Source organism: Anomaloglossus baeobatrachus, chromosome 2 (assembly GCF_048569485.1).
Source record: "Anomaloglossus baeobatrachus isolate aAnoBae1 chromosome 2, aAnoBae1.hap1, whole genome shotgun sequence".
Lineage (NCBI taxonomy): Eukaryota > Metazoa > Chordata > Amphibia > Anura > Aromobatidae > Anomaloglossus > Anomaloglossus baeobatrachus.
Window position 1 is genome coordinate 448,895,943 of NC_134354.1, and position 18,800 is coordinate 448,914,742.

General features: G+C 46.1%; 1 protein-coding gene across 1 annotated transcript in view; it reads left to right on the plus strand.

Annotated features, from left to right (window-relative positions):
• The window catches only part of LOC142289832 (uncharacterized), a 509,301-nt gene that overhangs the window by 22,889 nt on the left and 467,612 nt on the right, over nucleotides 1–18,800 (plus strand). The window contains exons 4-5 of the mRNA XM_075333759.1: nucleotides 8,639–8,817; nucleotides 11,606–11,757. Coding sequence (XP_075189874.1) covers nucleotides 8,639–8,817; nucleotides 11,606–11,757 — 331 coding nt within the window. The remainder of the gene's footprint in view (nucleotides 1–8,638; nucleotides 8,818–11,605; nucleotides 11,758–18,800) is intronic.

An 18,800-nucleotide genomic window follows, 5' to 3' on the forward strand; every position in this document is an offset into this window, starting at 1 on the left:
CTCCCCCTCGCTCTCGTTCTCCCCCTCGCTCTCGTTCCCCCCCCGCTCTCGTTCCCCCCTCGCTCTCTTTCCCCCCTCGCTCTCTTTCCCCCCCTCGCTCTCTTTCCCCCCTCGCTCTCTTTCCCCCCTCGATCTCTTTCCCCCCTCGATCTCTTTCCCCCCTCGCTCTCTTTCCCCCCTCGCTCTCTTTCCCCCCTCGCTCTCTTTCCCCCCTCGATCTCTTTCCCCCCTCGCTCTCTTTCCCCCCTCGCTCTCTTCCCCCCCCTCGCTCTCTTTTCCCCCCTCGCTCTCTTTTCCCCCCTCGCTCTCTTTCCCCCCTCGCTCTCTTTCCCCCCTCGCTCTCTTTCCCCCCTCGCTCTCTTTCCCCCCTCGCTCTCTTTCCCCCCTCGCTCTCTTTCCCCCCTCGCTCTCTTTCCCCCTCGCTCTCTTTCCCCCCCTCTTGCTCTCTTCCCCCCCTCGCTCTCTTTCCCCCCTCGCTCTCTTTCCCCCCTCGCTCTCTTTCCCCCCTCGCTCTCTTTCCCCCCTCTTGCTCTCTTTCCCCCCTCTTGCTCTCTTTTCCTCCCCCCTCGCTCTCTTTCCCCCCCTCTAACTCTTTTCCTCCCCCCCTCGCTCTCTTTTCCTCCCCCCCTCGCTCTCTTTTCCTCCCCCCTCGCTCTCTTTTCCTCCCCCCCTCGCTCTCTTTTCCCCTCCCCCCTCGCTCTCTTTTCCCCTCCCCCCTCGCTCTCTTTTCCTCCCCCTCCTCGCTCTCTCTCTCTCTTTTCCCTCGCTCTCTCCTGGCATGGTCAGTACAGAAAGCTCTCCATCGTGGAGGGGTGAGAGGGAGTAATAAATATGGAGTCCCTACTGTGTCTGTGTATTTATTTCTAATACAGTATTTTTCTTTGTGTGATGTCTTTTTTTTTTTTAATTTTTTATTGGAGATTCTTAATGGCCAGGTCAAACTTGGCCTGACATTAAGAATCTCGGGCTTTATACCAGCTGATAAAACATAGCTGGTATTAACCCCTTATTACCCAGCGTGCCACCTGCCACCAGGGCCACTGAAAAAGTTGGATACAGCGCCAGAAGATGGCACTTCTATGAAAGCGTCATTTTCTGGAGCGGCTGTGGACTGCAATTCGCAGCGGGGGGCCCAGAAAGTTTGGGCACCCTGCACTGCGGATTCCAATCCCCAGCTGCCTAGTTGTACCTGGCTGGACTCAAAAATTCGGCGAAGCCCACGTCATTTTTTTTTTTAATTATTTCATGAAATTCATGAAATAATAAAAAAAAAAGGGCTTCTCTATATTTTTGGTTCCCAGCCTGGTACAATTAGGCAGCTGGGGGTTGGGGGCAGCCCGTAGCTGCCTGCTGTACCTGGCTAGCATACAAAAATATAGCGAAGCCCACGTCATTTTTTTAAAAAAGTTTTCAGGCAAAAACCTTTATAAAAAAAAAAAGAAAAAAAATGCTTCCCTAAATTTCTATTGCCAGTTAAAGTAACACCAAGCAGCGGGGGTTAGCAGCCAGTAGCTGCTTGGGTTACCCTTAGCAATAGAAAATGCAGCGGGAGCCCACAAACAATGTGATTTTTTTTTATTTTTTATTTTTAATGAATTTTTTTAAAAAAAATCGACATGGGCTTCGCCCATCGAGCACCAGAGCATTTTACTGCTCAATTCATCCCAAGTAATCAGATGACTCCAGTGTCGGCCGATTACTTGTTCTGTGTCCCCCTGCATCCATTGCAGCGTGTACGGGCTGTGAGGTCAGCGGAGTTCAGTCCAGCACTGATCTGAACTCAGCTGAACTCCAGCCTGCACACGCTGCGATGGATGCAGGGGGACATAGAACAAGTAAGGTCTAAGCCACACAGCGAGAAAAATAATGCGAGTGGAGTGCGATAAAACATCGCATTTCACTCGGACCAATATTAGCCTGTGTGTCAGCACACATGAGCGATTATTTTCTCAGCCCTAATTGGACCAAGAAAACAATCGCAGCATGCTACAACTGTAATGCAAGACTCTCTCTTTTACCCATTCAAGTGTATATGGTGAGAGAAAAATCGCGCTGCACTTGCTGTACATTGGTGGACTACGGAGGAGAGAGGGAGAGAAATCCCTCCCACCCCTCCTTAGTGCTGGCCCACCCCTCGAGTGGCAAACCGCCCCCCGCAGCTGAGGTCTGCTCGCACAGTCGGACCTCAGTCGCAGGGACACACGCATGACACTCAGCTCTGCTGTACTGAGTGTGAGCCGAGTGTAATGCGAGGGGATCGCAGTAATCCCCGTGTGGCCCCAGCCTGATAGGCCGACACTTGAGTCAGCTGATCTGAACTCAGCTGAACTCCTGTACACACAGCCCGCACACACAGCCCGCACACGGTCACATGTGATCGGCAGCAGGCAGTGACTGCTGTTAAGGCTACATTCACATGACCGTTCCGTTTTTGCGGGCCACAAAAAACGGTCCTTTTTTTTCACGGATGCATCCTAGTGGCATCCGTGTGACATCTGCGTGCCTTCCGTTTTCCGCGGACCGCAAAAAACGGAAGCAGCAAGAAAGATAAATAGATGAGTAGATATAGAGATGGATAGATAGATATAGAGACAGAGTGATAGAGGGATGAATGAATGAATGAATGAATAGAGGGCTGGATAGATAGATAGATAGATAAGAAAGACATATATAATGTCCTACCCCCCTGCATATTCTAAGCTGGCACCCTTTTGTGACTTTCATGTGGCACTAAGGTGCTTAGTCTTGTATTTAGCCAAAAAATAAATAAATAATTAAAAAGAAATGACATGCGGTCCCCCTATCTTTTGTAGCCAGTTAGGGTAAAGCAAACGGCTGCAGCCTGCAAACCACAGCTGGCAGCTTCACCTTGGCTGGTAATCCAAAACAGAGGGCACCCCACGCTGTTATTTTAAATTAAATAAATAATTTAAAACAAAAAACACGGGGTCCCCTGAAATTGGATCACCAGCCAAGGTAAAGCGGACAGCTGTGGTCTGGTATTCTCAGACTAGGGAGGTTCACAGTTATTGGACACTCCCCAGCCTAAAAATAGCAGGCTGCAGCCGCCCCAGAAGTAGCGCATCCATTAGATGTGCCAGTCCTGGTGCTTCGCGCCAGCTCATCCCGTTGCCCTGGTGCGGTGGCAAACGGGGTAATATATGGGGTTAATACCAGATGTGTAATGTCACCTGGCATCAAGCCCTGGAGTTAGTGATGTCAGGCGTGTATCAGATACCCGACATCACTAACCCAGGCAGTAATAAAAAAAAAAAATAGACAACAAACACATTTTTATTTGAAAAAACACTCCCCAACACATTCCCTCTTTCACCAATTTATTAGAAAGAAAAACAAATCCAGGTCTGGTGTAATACAAGGGGGTCCCACGATGATCCATACCATAGTCAATGTCCCAGTCAATGAAGAACAGAATGTTCCCTATTTGCTGGGAGAGCCGTGCAGTGACCTGAGCTAACATCAATAGGTCAGCCCAGGTCACTGCAGGGCATGACGAGTGCTGCTATCAGGAGGTTAGCGAGGTATATTACCTGCGATGATCGCTGAACTCCTGACAGCAGCGCTGTCACCGAGTTCAATGACCGCCGCCTTCACAAACAAAGTATCGCGAGCGGCCCGTGACGTCATCACTAGTCACAGTCTCAGGTCGACAGCGAGAGGTGATGTGACAAGTGGCGGGCATAGAAGGCAGTGACGACCTCTGACGTCATGAGGGCAGGACTTTATCACCGTAGGTAATGAACTTACTAACCTCCTGACGGTAGCACTTGTCATCCCCGCGGCTGCTGACACTGCAGTGTGGGCCGCTGCTGACACTGCTGAGCGGGCAGCCGCGGGGCTGGGGCTGGAGTGGGACACTGACTGCACGGGCACCCAACGGAAGTCACATGGAAGTGCTTCCGTGTTGCTTCCGGGAATTTTGTGGACCCATTGACATGTATTGAGTCACGGTTCGTTATTACGGAACAGAATAGGACATGTTCCATAATAACGGAGCGGACATACGGCATCCGATGTGTTTATTTTTTGTAGGATCGGATACACATGGAAGTGCTACCGTGTACCACCCAATCCTACACAAAAGACATTGAAAAGATGGTCCTGTCCGTGGGTCCGCAAAAAAACCCAGGAACTGACCAGGACAAACGGAACGGTCATGTGAATGAGCCCACCTGCAGCTATTGCAGCGTGTGTGGGCTGTGAGATCAGGAGTCAGCTGACTCCAGCGCCGGCCGATAAATTCTGTGTCCCGCTGCAGAAGGATCCGGTAAAATAACGGTTGCATGCGCTGCACATTTAATCCACAGATTCCGGTCATATGCGGTTTGCGGATGATACGGACGACACACAGACTAGGCAAGAGGGAAAAAATTATAAGCAAAAAACTCCTAAAATTACAAATTTTAATTTTTATATATACGTCTTAAAAGGGAATATCCCAACATTAATTTATAATATTGCCAAAAAAGTACAGGGGAGGGGCCTGACCCTTAATTCACCCTATAGATTGCCCCTTCCTTGCCGCGGAGGTCGGCGCCCTAGAGGCCTGCGCAATTGGCGCCCCCGCTCAACGAAGACTATCCCTCCGGGCCCTAAATTACCCTAACAAATTAGGTGATAGTACTACGAGGATTGATTTACAATATTTGAACCAACAATAATGACACAAATATGCATAAAAATAGATACACTGTCACCAATATGATTAGACCAGAAACAGTGATGGGGTGCAATGACCCAGAGGAAAACCATTCAAAGATGAACTAGTGGTTCAAAACCAAAAAACCGCCCGACGCGTTTCCCCTCATCCATATGAGGTTCTTCAGGGGTGGAAAATTTAGTCAGTTCAAAAATACCACAATAATTACCACAATAGAAAATCAAATGTTGGTAGTCCCGTTTCACACTGAGAACCAATTGCCCCCACAAAAACATACACCGTCCCAACAAACATGAGATAGACCTGTCGACTCACACCTGTCAGGTTAAAGAGTCCACCAGGATGTTCAATTGCATATATAATGCTGGGACAGGGGGCAAAAAACAACAACAATAGTTCAAATATACAGCATTAAATACTTAGCTTAAGCCTCAGTGTGTAATAGATAAGGACAATCTCCACTGGACTCCCTAGATAAAGAGCAGGTCCATTATCCCCATATCAGCAGCAAATATGTTCCTCTGTTTGCCATCCTCCGGTCTAGAGGCAACCACAGTGCTATGATGCAAATTCAATATTGGTTTTTTGGTTTTGAACCACTAGTTCATCTTTGAATGGTTTTCCTCTGGGTCATTGCACCCCATCACTGTTTCTGGTCTAATCATATTGGTGACAGTGTATCTATTTTTATGCATATTTGTGTCATTATTGTTGGTTCAAATATTGTAAATCAATCCTCGTAGTACTATCACCTAATTTGTTAGGGTAATTTAGGGCCCGGAGGGATAGTCTTCGTTGAGCGGGGGCGCCAATTGCGCAGGCCTCTAGGGCGCCGACCTCCGCGGCAAGGAAGGGGCAATCTATAGGGTGAATTAAGGGTCAGGCCCCTCCCCTGTACTTTTTTGGCAATATTATAAATTAATGTTGGGATATTCCCTTTTAAGACGTATATATAAAAATTAAAATTTGTAATTTTAGGAGTTTTTTGCTTATAATTTTTCACGTTTGTACTTCTAAGCTATCTTTCTTGATTAAAATTTACGCAAGAGGGAAAAAAGCAATCTCATCACCCCGTCACTTTTTTTTTCCCCAATTATTTTTTTCACATGTTGCGCCGACTAATAATCATAATTTCTGTACACTTACACACACACACACACACACACAGACACACACACACTCACACACACTTTCTTCCCCTGGTTGTGCAGAGCTGGGAGCTGCTGCTGTCTCTGTGTGATTTCTCTCAGTGCATCCACATAGGGAAGAGGCAGGGAGGAGGCTTTGGGTGGAGAGCTGAGGGGGGTGTTAGACACAGTGGGTGTGTTAGATATGCTAGACACCGCCCTAGAGCCACAAAGAATTCTGTGACTTGTAGGAACTGAACACAGGAAGTCAGAGGAGAGATTAACCACATCAGAGCTGGAGCCAGCAATGAGCATGTGCTGATAGTGCACAATAAAAGGTAATTTTGCTGAAAAAACATAATAGATGTGTTGAGGGGCACATATTAGCAAGATTTATCAGAAAAAAAAAATCAGTTTTGGTAACTGGACAACTTCTTTAATAAAGAGGTGAAACGGGCTTTTTTGTGTTTTATTTAAAATAAAGGATTTTTTGGTGTGGGTTTTTTTCACTTTACTTTTGGGTTGATCATGTCAGCTGTCTCATAGACGCTGCCATGATTAAGCCTGGACTTAGTGGCGGCGATCCGCTGCCATTTAACTCGTTATTACCTGGATTGCCACCGCATCACGGCATCTGGAAGAGCTGGGGACACTCCGGGACTGCCGCATAATGGATGCGACAGTCCCGGGGCAGCTGCGGGCTGATATTCTCGGCTGCGGGAGGTGGGGGACATTAACTCTGCCCCTCGCCTTTCCCAGCCTGAGAATACCGGCCCACCGCTTGTGTTTACCTCGTCTGCATGGTAAAAATGCAGTGGAGCATACATGTTTTTTTTTTCTACATTTCCGTTTGATTTCTATGTGTATTCTATATGTCTGTGTGTGAGTGTGATATGTGTGTGTTTACTCTCTGCTCCGCTTCCTCTTCTTGTCATAAAGACATCACTTCCCTGCAAACCGCAGGGCAGTGATGAACATTATGTCCCGAAAACGCGAAATACCGCAGGGAATAACGCAGGAAAACGCAATGAACCGCACAGAATTTGCTGCCTGCGTTATTCCCTGCGGGATTTCACGATTACATTGCAGTCAATGGAGTGAAATCCCGCAGCTACCTGCGGAAAAGGAGTGACATGCAATTGTTTTTGCTGCGGGAATCCCGCAGCAAAACATGCAGCTGTCAGAATCCGCATAGTGCGCACAGCATTTTTTTTTTCCCATAGATTTTGCTGGTGAATCACTGCAGAGATGTTATGAACATAACATGCAGTGAAACATGCAGCAAATCCGCAGGAAATCCGCGGCAAAAGCCGGCAAGTGCGCACAGGGCCTTAGTCTGTAATGTCTTATCTTGTTTGTACAAGTACCTTCTGAATTGTAAAGTGCACAATTTAAATCAACATTATTTTTATTAATGTTATTGATATTATTAGTGTTTTATCAGCAGGAGATTATCACTACAGAACTAGGTCTCACGTGCAGGGCTGTCCAGCTAATCTTTGTAACCCCACCCCCACCTCTGCTCTGCAGCTTGCTTACAATGCACAGTGTACACAGAGTGGGTGGGGTTATACAAAGATCAGCAGTTTAAGCACTGCCACAGCTAAAAGAAGGTGGCTCAGTGGTTAGCACTGCAGTCTTGCAGCGCTGGTGTCCTTGGTTTAAATTCCACTATGGACGACATCTGCAAGGAGCTTGTATGTCCTCCCTATGTTTGTGTAGATTTTCTCCAGGTTCCGGTTTCCTCCCACACTCCATAGACATGCTGATAGGGAATTTAGATTGTGAAACCCAATGTGGCCAGTGTTGCTGATGAATGTAAAGCACTATGGAATTTATAGCGCTATGTAAATGAATAAATATTATATTATTGTTACAACAAACAAGAAATTTAGCGAAACTGCACCAAGCAGCCCAGTAAGTGATACATTGCTGGAATCAGGGTCTCTGCCAGTACATTATGCTGTTCTTAGATTCCATAGCAAAAACCTGCTGACAGTGATGATATCCTGACCACCAGTCACCTGATCCTGCCGCGGCTTAGTGGTCAGGTCACTGGTGGCTAAGCACTGTAGTCCACTCTAAAGGATGCTTTACACGCTGCGACATCGCTAACGATATATCGTCGGGGTCACGTTGTTAGTGACGCACATCTGGCGTCGTTAGCGACATAGCAGCGTGTGACACCTAGGAGCGACGATCAACGATCGCAAAAGAGGCAAAAATCGTTGATTGTTGACTCGTCACTCCTTTTCATAATATCGTTGGTGGTGCATGCCGCCGGTTGTTCGTCGTTCCTGCGGCAGCAGACATCGCTATGTGTGATACCACGAACATCTCCTTACCTGCGTCCATCGGCAATGAGGAAGGAAGGAGGTGAGCGGCATGTTCCGGCCGCTCCTCTCCGCCCCTCCTCTGCTATTGGGTGGCCGCTTAGTGACGCCGCTGTGACGTCGAACGAACAACCCTCTTAAAGGAGAGATTGTTCGGTGTCTCCAGCGACGTCGCTAAGCAGGTATGTGTGTGTGACGCTGCCGTAGCGATATTGTTCGCTATGGCAGCGATCACCCCCATGATGAAACAGCGACGTGGGCGGGTGCTATCGCGCACGACATCGCTTGCTATCGCTAGTGATGTCGTAGTGTGTAAAGCACCCTTAATATCCATTGTAATGTATTTGTCACATTTTCGCAGGTATAACAGTGTTTTTCATTAATTTTTTTGTTGGCAGTTTCCCAGCACCATGTTTTTGCCTATTTTCTACTGTAAATTAGCTAAAAGCTTTCCTTTACTTTTGATTTGAATATTTTCTTCTACTTCTATTTTTTAGCGCTTAGAATACCCAATATTGCACCTGGATACAATAATTGATATACTCCTCCAGATGATTGAGGCTCTCGTGTTTCTTCACTGGCGCGGATTCATCCATCGCTCTTTCTCTTCACATGCCATTCAAATAGTATCAGCCGGCAGAGCCAAGATAAGCAACTTTGAATACATGCTAGAAAGGTACAGAATATTTCTTAAGTTTATATACTTTCATGCTTGCATGTTTTCTAGTGCAGATATCATTTTTGGCATACATGGAACAGCACAGCTACATCAACACAATAGTGGTCACAGCTGGGTACTGTACATACACTCCCTATTGATTCGAATAGGGGGCGAATATATAGTACTCAGCCATGTCCACTATACAGTTGATGGAGATGTGCTGTGCAACTTTAGAGCTGAGTAGTTCTGGCAGCGGCAACATGACAGGTTGATGGGATGGGGTGCCAGGTGTCGCACTTCCACCGATCAGACTCCTACCGACGATGTCACTGTCACCTGGATGTCCTGGAAGTGCATTGCAAGGAGGTGCGCCTGCACTCTGTTGGATTCCGCTGCTGGGGAATCTGATGACGTGTTCACCCAACGGGAGCGCACTGAACAGCTGTCCAATCAAATAGATGCAGCTGATTGGCTGGATAATATTTAGAAAACACCTTACACTTAGATTTTTGCACGCATCTTCTGAGGAAGCTACCTAGCGAAACACGTGTTATCAGGTATCGTTTTTATGGTAAATAACCCTTACTCCTGTCTATATTATTTACTATTGGCAATACTACTTGTGGATTCTTCAAAAAAGAGGGCAAAAATTGCAGAGAAAATGCAATAAAAATTATATATTCTTTGTTTAATCATAGTAAGTATTTAAATTACATAGAAAAGATGATACAAAATACAAAAGTACATAATTGCAGTAAAGAGGCAAAAAGGTGAGGACAATAAATTAGGCGGGTTCTCTATAAATATGTTAATAACCACTAGTAAACATGATTATGAAGGAAGCAAAACTGCATAGGCAAAAATAGCTCAGGTGGTTACTGACTGACCTCATAAAATATGAGAATGAAGGGCTATTGCCACTAACATCAAAGATAAATGTCTGTCAGAGGGGGATATGTACTTACACCGGCCATATGGCTCCACTAATGTCCCTCATTAGCCATACAGACAGACTGCAGTATATATTATCCTAAAAACAGAATAAATACAATGATTTACCCAAGGTAACGCTGTATAAGAGAACTTGCCCTGTGCATCCCTGACGCACAATTCGCTGTAGCTTTGTTGAAGAGATTGTGGATTCTGTTTGACACATAACTATTATGTGGCATATTGAAAGCTTTTATATAGTAAGGTCACTATTTCTTTTGCATTGTGCAAGGAACCCCACTAGGGTGAGGTTTATGCATATTTATATTTGACGTGTATTGTTCTAACGGGGTCACCATGATAGTGGAACTCTTCCCTATTTAATTGTGCTATCGATCAGGAAATACATTTCTATTATGAATTTTGGAGTAATCTTGAGGGCACTAGGGATGTGATATAGTATCATCAGCTTATATAATATAATTTAACCACCCGTAGGACCTTTTCATATTTCCAATAAATGTTTTTAATGTTTTGTTTATTTCTTCAATAAAGAAATATTTTTTGGATACATGATGAGTAAAGGGTCATTTTTAGGCATCGGTTTATTGATGACCTATCCTGAGGACAAAGCAAGAAGGCCTGCGGAGACACCATCACATGTTTCTCAACGCTGGCAGGAAACTAGCCAGGTCTTTCACCGGGAAGGAACAACCACGGGAAGGGCAGTCTCCAGTCAAGGAGACCACCTATGCCAAACATGGTATCCATCCACAGACAGCCGTTTCGGGGTATTTGCCCCTCATCAGTGTGGAGTAGGAATCTGGCTAGTGGGACATTGCCTAGTAAAAGACTATGTGAGCAAGGATGGTTGACCTTAGGGAGATCAACATCCACCACTGTGGAGACACCATCACGTGTTTCTCAACGCAGTGATTTTAGAGCAATGCCCCCTGGGAAATATTCAAAGCAAGAAGGCCTGCGGAGACACCATCACATGTTTCTCAACGCTGGCAGGAAACTAGCCAGGTCTTTCACCGGGAAGGAACAACCACGGGAAGGGCAGTCTCCAGTCAAGGAGACCACCTATGCCAAACATGGTATCCATCCACAGGCTGTCTGTGGATGGATACCATGTTTGGCATAGGTGGTCTCCTTGACTGGAGACTGCCCTTCCCGTGGTTGTTCCTTCCCGGTGAAAGACCTGGCTAGTTTCCTGCCAGCGTTGAGAAACATGTGATGGTGTCTCCGCAGGCCTTCTTGCTTTGAATATTTCCCTGGGGGCATTGCTCTAGAATCACTGCGTTGAGAAACACGTGATGGTGTCTCCGCAGTGGTGGATGTTGATCTCCCTAAGGTCAACCATCCTTGCTCACACTATCCTGAGGACAGGCCATCAATAATAAAGTCCCAGGCAAACCTTGAAAGAGTAATCATCATTTTAATATTTATTTAAAAAATCAATAATGTGAATACAAGCAACTTTGTAATATATATTATCAGAGAAATCTGCTTCTCTCTTCTTCACTGATCATTCACAGTTTAGAGGTGAAATGTGTATTCGGAGAAGACAGATCGTTAATTACTGAGATAGGAGACGGCAGTTGATAAAACTGTATGTAGACCGGACAGAGGAGAAATAGGATGGGGCTTTGCATCTAATGATCATTCTTGATCTTTGCGCAATGTTGACATTTCCAGCGCTCAAACTACACATGGAAAACAGTTGTTTGTCATTGGTTACATCTTTTATATGTGCATAATATTCGCCATTAATTGCTATTTTGCTGTGGACAGTTTTTCTACGCTTCTAAAAGTATTTTTAATCAATGAACCTTTAATGCATTTTGTAACATCTACACTTGTCTTCTAGCAAAGATAACATGAAGTCTGATGGCATCATTCCTTTTCCAATACCAAAGCAGTTGTACTGCTGGTCGTCTCCTGAGATTGTGGCAGGAAGAACTGGTACTATAAAGTCTGATCTTTACAGTTTTTGTGCAGTGATGCAGGAAACGTTAACAGGTATATTGAGTTATGTTTCTTTCTTCCTATTGTCTTTAAAGTGGATCTGTCACCAGATTTTACAATACAAACTGCAAATATTACTAAATAGATCTCTTAGGGGTACTTTACACACTGCGACATCGCTAGAGATTGCTAGCGATGTCGAGCGCGATAGCACCCGCCCCCGTCGTTCCAGCGATATGTGGTAATCGCTACAATAGCGAACATTAACGCTACGGAAGCGTCACATGCACATACCTTGTCAGCGACGTCGCTGTGACCGCTGAACAATCCCTCCCTAAAGGGGTAGGTGCGTTTGGCGTCATAGCGACGTCACTGCGGCGTCACTAAGCGGCCGCCCAATAGCAAAGGAGGGGCGGAGATGAGCGGCCGGAATATCCCGCCCACCTCCTTCCTTCCTCATTGCCGGTGGAGGCAGGTAAGGAGATGTTTGTCGCTCCTGCGGTGTCACACATAGCGATGTGTGCTGCTGGAGGACCGACGAACAACATCGCTACGTACGAGATAACGATATTTGGTGTTTGGACGACCTCTCCAAAACCAACGATTTTTGTCTCTTTTGCGATCGTTTAAGGTCGCTCGTACGTGTTACACTCTGCAATGCCGCTAACGACGCCGGATGTGCGTCACAAACACCGTGACCCCGACGATAAATCTTTAGCGATATCGCAGCGTGTAAAGTACCCCTTAGACTTGTATTTACTGTGAAAATCCACATCAGAATGTGTATGCAATTACTAACTCAAAGGTCACACAGATGCATGACACTCCTTAAAATTTAAGTCGGAATCAGGTCAAGTAAATCGGATAGATGACGCAATATGGGGTCCCCAGGAAATGACTAAAACGCGCTCCAAACGTTAGTGGCCATATTTAAAAGGATGGCCCTATTTGAACCCCGATAACTTTGGAAGGCAGGATCCTAGAGATTCGTCGATGGTCTCGTTGGAATCGGGGTGCGGAAATCTATGGGGGCCTTGGTAGACACTGTGCCAGAGGTCTTTACTTGGGAGATATTTGACTCCAGGGGACAGCTCGGTCATGTACAGTAGGTTTGTTGCCCCTGGGCAACACGCCTCATGACAGCACGTTAACGCTCATGAAAGGGTTTTGCAGTTAACCGCCTGAAAGCAACGGTGAGAGAAGCAAACACGTACATAACCCTTGCATTTTAATAAGTCAGTTCTCATGACAGCTGGCTGTATAATCACCAGAGTTGCCCCATAGCCAGCTAAGAGCAATGGTGACAAAGCCTAATATGCAACTAACCTATGCAATTACTAACTCAAAGGTCACACAGATACACGACACTCCTTAAAATTTAAGTCGGAATCAGGTCAAGTAAATCGGATAGATGACGCAATATGGGGTCCCCAGGAAATGACTAAAACGCGCTCCAAACGTTAGTGGCCATATTTAAAAGGATGGCCCTATTTGAACCCCGATAACTTTGGAAGGCAGGATCCTAGAGATTCGTCGATGGTCTCGTTGGAATCTGGGTGCAGAAATCTATGGGGGCCTTGGTAGACACTCTGCCAGAGGTCTTTACTTGGGAGATATTTGACTCCAGGGGACAGCTCGGTCATGTACAGTAGGTTTGTTGCCCCTGGGCAACACGCCTCATGACAGCATGTTAACGCTCATGAAAGGGTTTTGCAGTTAACCGCCTGAAAGCAACGGTGAGAGAAGCAAACACGTACATAACCCTTGCATTTTAATAAGTTAGTTCTCATGACAGCTGGCTGTATGATCACCAGAGTTGGCCCATAGCCAGCTAAGAGCAATGGTGACAAAGCCTAATATGCAACTAACCTATGCAATTACTAACTCAAAGGTCACACAGATGCATGACACTCCTTAAAATTTAAGTCGGAATCAGGTCAAGTAAATCGGATAGATGACGCAATATGGGGTCCCCAGGAAATGACTAAAACGCGCTCCAAACGTTAGTGGCCATATTTAAAAGGATTGCCCTATTTGATCCCCGATAACTTTGGAAGGCAGGATCCTAGAGATTCGTCGACGGTCTCGTTGGAATCGGGGTGCGGAAATCTATGGGGGCCTTGGTAGACACTCTGCTAGAGGTCTTTACTTGGGAGATATTTGACTCCAGGGGACAGCTCGGTCATGTACAGTAGGTTTGTTGCCCCTGGGCAACACACCTCATGACAGCACGTTAACGCTCATGAAAGGGTTTTGCAGTTAACCGCCTGAAAGCAACGGTGAGAGAAGCAAACACGTACATAACCCTTGCATTTTAATAAGTCAGTTCTCATGACAGCTGGCTGTATGATCACCAGAGTTGCCCCATATCCAGCTAAGAGCAACGGTGACAAAGCCTAATATGCAACTAACCTATGCAATTACTAACTCAAAGGTCACACAGATGCATGACACTCCTTAAAATTTAAGTCGGAATCAGGTCAAGTAAATCGGATAGATGACGCAATATGGGGTCCCCAGGAAATGACTAAAACGCGCTCCAAATGTTAGTGGCCATATTTAAAAGGATGACCCTATTTGAACCCCGATAACTTTGGAAGGCAGGATCCTAGAGATTAGTCGATGGTCTTGTTGGAATCGGGGTGCGGAAATCTATGGGGGACTTGGTAGACACTCTGCCAGAGGTCTTTACTTGGGAGATATTTGACTCCAGGGGACAGCTCGGTCATGTACAGTAGGTTTGTTGCCCCTGGGCAACACGCCTCATGACAGCACGTTAACGCTCATGAACGGGTTTTGCAGTTAACCGCCTGAAAGCAACGGTGAGAGAAGCAAACACGTACATAACCCTTGCATTTTAATAAGTTAGTTCTCATGACAGCTGGCTGTATGATCACCAGAGTTGGCCCATAGCCAGCTAAGAGCAATGGTGACAAAGCCTAATATGCAACTAACCTATGCAATTACTAACTCAAAGGTCACACCGATGCATGACACTCCTTATAATTTAAGTCGGAATCAGGTCAAGTAAATCGGATAGATGACGCAATATGGGGTCCCCAGGAAATGACTAAAACGCGCTCCAAACGTTAGTGGCCATATTTAAAAGGATGGCCCTATTTGAACCCCGATAACTTTGGAAGGCAGGATCCTAGAGATTCGTCGATGGTCTCGTTGGAGTCGGGGTGCGGAAATCTATCGGGGCCTTGGTAGACACTCTGCTAGAGGTCTTTACTTGGGAGATATTTGACTCCAGGGGACAGCTCGGTCATGTAGAGTAGGTTTGTTGCCCCTGGGCAACACACCTCATGACAGCACGTTAACACTCATGAAAGGGTTTTGCAGTTAACCGCCTGAAAGCAACGGTGAGAGAAGCAAACAAATATATAACCCTTGCATTTTAATAAGTCAGTTCTCATGACAGCTGGCTGTATGATCACCAGAGTTGCCCCATAGCCAGCTAAGAGCAACGGTGACAAAGCCTAATATGCAACTAACCTATGCAATTACTAACTCAAAGGTCACACAGATGCATGACACTCCTTAAAATTTAAGTCGGAATCAGGTCAAGTAAATCGGATAGATGACGCAATATGGGGTCCCCAGGAAATGACTAAAACGCGCTCCAAACGTTAGTGGCCATATTTAAAAGGATTGCCCTATTTGATCCCCGATAACTTTGGAAGGCAGGATCCTAGAGATTCGTCGACGGTCTCGTTGGAATCAGGGTGTGGAAATCTATGGGGGCCTTGGTAGACACTCTGCTAGAGGTCTTTACTTGGGAGATATTTGACTCCAGGGGACAGCTCGGTCATGTACAGTAGGTTTGTTGCCCCTGGGCAACACACCTCATGACAGCACGTTAACGCTCATGAAAGGGTTTTGCAGTTAACCGCCTGAAAGCAACGGTGAGAGAAGCAAACACGTACATAACCCTTGCATTTTAATAAGTCAGTTCTCATGACAGCTGGCTGTATGATCACCAGAGTTGCCCCATATCCAGCTAAGAGCAACGGTGATAAAGCCTAATATGCAACTAAGCTATGCAATTACTAACTCAAAGGTCACACAGATGCATGACACTCCTTAAAATTTAAGTCGGAATCAGGTCAAGTAAATCGGATAGATGACGCAATATGGGGTCCCCAGGAAATGACTAAAACGCGCTCCAAACGTTAGTGGCCATATTTAAAAGGATTGCCCTATTTGATCCCCGATAACTTTGGAAGGCAGGATCCTAGAGATTCGTCGACGGTCTCGTTGGAATCAGGGTGCGGAAATCTATGGGGGCCTTGGTAGACACTCTGCTAGAGGTCTTTACTTGGGAGATATTTGACTCCAGGGGACAGCTCGGTCATGTACAGTAGGTTTGTTGCCCCTGGGCAACACACCTCATGACAGCACGTTAACGCTCATGAAAGGGTTTTGCAGTTAACCGCCTGAAAGCAACGGTGAGAGAAGCAAACACGTACATAACCCTTGCATTTTAATAAGTCAGTTCTCATGACAGCTGGCTGTATGATCACCAGAGTTGCCCCATATCCAGCTAAGAGCAACGGTGATAAAGCCTAATATGCAACTAACCTATGCAATTACTAACTCAAAGGTCACACAGATGCATGACACTCCTTAAAATTTAAGTCGGAATCAGGTCAAGTAAATCGGATAGATGACGCAATATGGGGTCCCCAGGAAATGACTAAAACGCGCTCCAAATGTTAGTGGCCATATTTAAAAGGATGACCCTATTTGAACCCCGATAACTTTGGAAGGCAGGATCCTAGAGATTCGTCGATGGTCTTGTTGGAATCGGGGTGCGGAAATCTATGGGGGCCTTGATAGACACTCTGCCAGAGGTCTTTACTTGGGAGATATTTGACTCCAGGGGACAGCTCGGTCATGTACAGTAGGTTTGTTGCCCCTGGGCAACACGCCTCATGACAGCACGTTAACGCTCATGAACGGGTTTTGCAGTTAACCGCCTGAAAGCAACGGTGAGAGAAGCAAACACGTACATAACCCTTGCATTTTAATAAGTTAGTTCTCATGACAGCTGGCTGTATGATCACCAGAGTTGGCCCATAGCCAGCTAAGAGCAATGGTGACAAAGCCTAATATGCAACTAACCTATGCAATTACTAACTCAAAGGTCACACAGATGCATGACACTCCTTATAATTTAAGTCGGAATCAGGTCAAGTAAATCGGATAGATGACGCAATATGGGGTCCCCAGGAAATGACTAAAACGCGCTCCAAACGTTAGTGGCCATATTTAAAAGGATGGCCCTATTTGAACCCCGATAACTTTGGAAGGCAGGATCCTAGAGATTCGTCGATGGTCTCGTTGGAATCGGGGTGCGGAAATCTATCGGGGCCTTGGTAGACACTCTGCTAGAGGTCTTTACTTGGGAGATATTTGACTCCAGGGGACAGCTCGGTCATGTAGAGTAGGTTTGTTGCCCCTGGGCAACACACCTCATGACAGCACGTTAACACTCATGAAAGGGTTTTGCAGTTAACCGCCTGAAAGCAACGGTGAGAGAAGCAAACAAATATATAACCCTTGCATTTTAATAAGTCAGTTCTCATGACAGCTGGCTGTATGATCACCAGAGTTGCCCCATAGCCAGCTAAGAGCAATGGTGACAAAGCCTAATATGCAACTAACCTATGCAATTACTAACTCAAAGGTCACACAGATGCATGACACTCCTTAAAATTTAAGTCGGAATCAGGTCAAGTAAATCGGATAGATGACGCAATATGGGGTCCCCAGGAAATGACTAAAACGCGCTCCAAACGTTAGTGGCCATATTTAAAAGGATGGCCCTATTTGAACCCCGATAACTTTGGAAGGCAGGATCCTAGAGATTCGTTGATGGTCTCGTTGGAATCGGGGTGCTGAAATCTATGGGGGCCTTGGTAGACACTCTGCCAGAGGTCTTTACTTGGGAGATATTTGACTCCAGGGGACAGCTCGGTCATGTACAGTAGGTTTGTTGCCCCTGGGCAACACGCCTCATGACAGCACGTTAACGCTCATGAAAGGGTTTTGCAGTTAACCGCCTGAAAGCAACGGTGAGAGAAGCAAACACGTACATAACCCTTGCATTTTAATAAGTCAGTTCTCATGACAGCTGGCTGTATGATCACCAGAGTTGCCCCATAGCCAGCTAAGAGCAACGGTGACAAAGCCTAATATGCAACTAACCTATGCAATTACTAACTCAAAGGTCACACAGATGCATGACACTCCTTAAAATTTAAGTCGGAATCAGGTCAAGTAAATCGGATAGATGACGCAATATGGGGTCCCCAGGAAATGACTAAAACGCGCTCCAAATGTTAGTGGCCATATTTAAAAGGATGGCCCTATTTGAACCCCGATAACTTTAGAAGCTAGAATCCTAGAGATTCGTCGATGGTCTTGTTGGAATCGGGGTGCGGAAATCTATAGGGGCCTTGGTAGACACTCTGCCAGAGGTCTTTACTTGGGAGATATTTGACTCCAGGGGACAGCTCGGTCATGTACAGTAGGTTTGTTGCCCCTGGGCAACACGCCTCTTGACAGCACGTTAACGCTCATGAAAGGGTTTTGCAGTTAACCGCCTGAAAGCAACGGTGAGAGAAGCAAACAGATACATAACCCTTGCATTTTAATAAGTCAGTTCTCATGACAGCTGGCTGTATGATCACCAGAGTTGCCCCATAGCCAGCTAAGAGCAATGGTGACAAAGCCTAATATGCAACTAACCTATGCAATTACTAACTCAAAGGTCACACAGATGCATGACACTCCTTAAAATTTAAGTCGGAATCAGGTCAAGTAAATCGGATAGATGACGCAATATGGGGTCCCCAGGAAATGACTAAAACGCGCTCCAAACGTTAGTGGCCATATTTAAAAGGATGGCCCTATTTGAACCCCGATAACTTTGGAAGGCAGGATCCTAGAGATTCGTCGATGGTCTCGTTGGAATCGGGGTGCGGAAATCTATGGGGGCCTTGGTAGACACTCTGCCAGAGGTCTTTACTTGGGACATATTTGACTCCAGGGGACAGCTCGGTCATGTACAGTAGGTTTGTTGCCCCTGG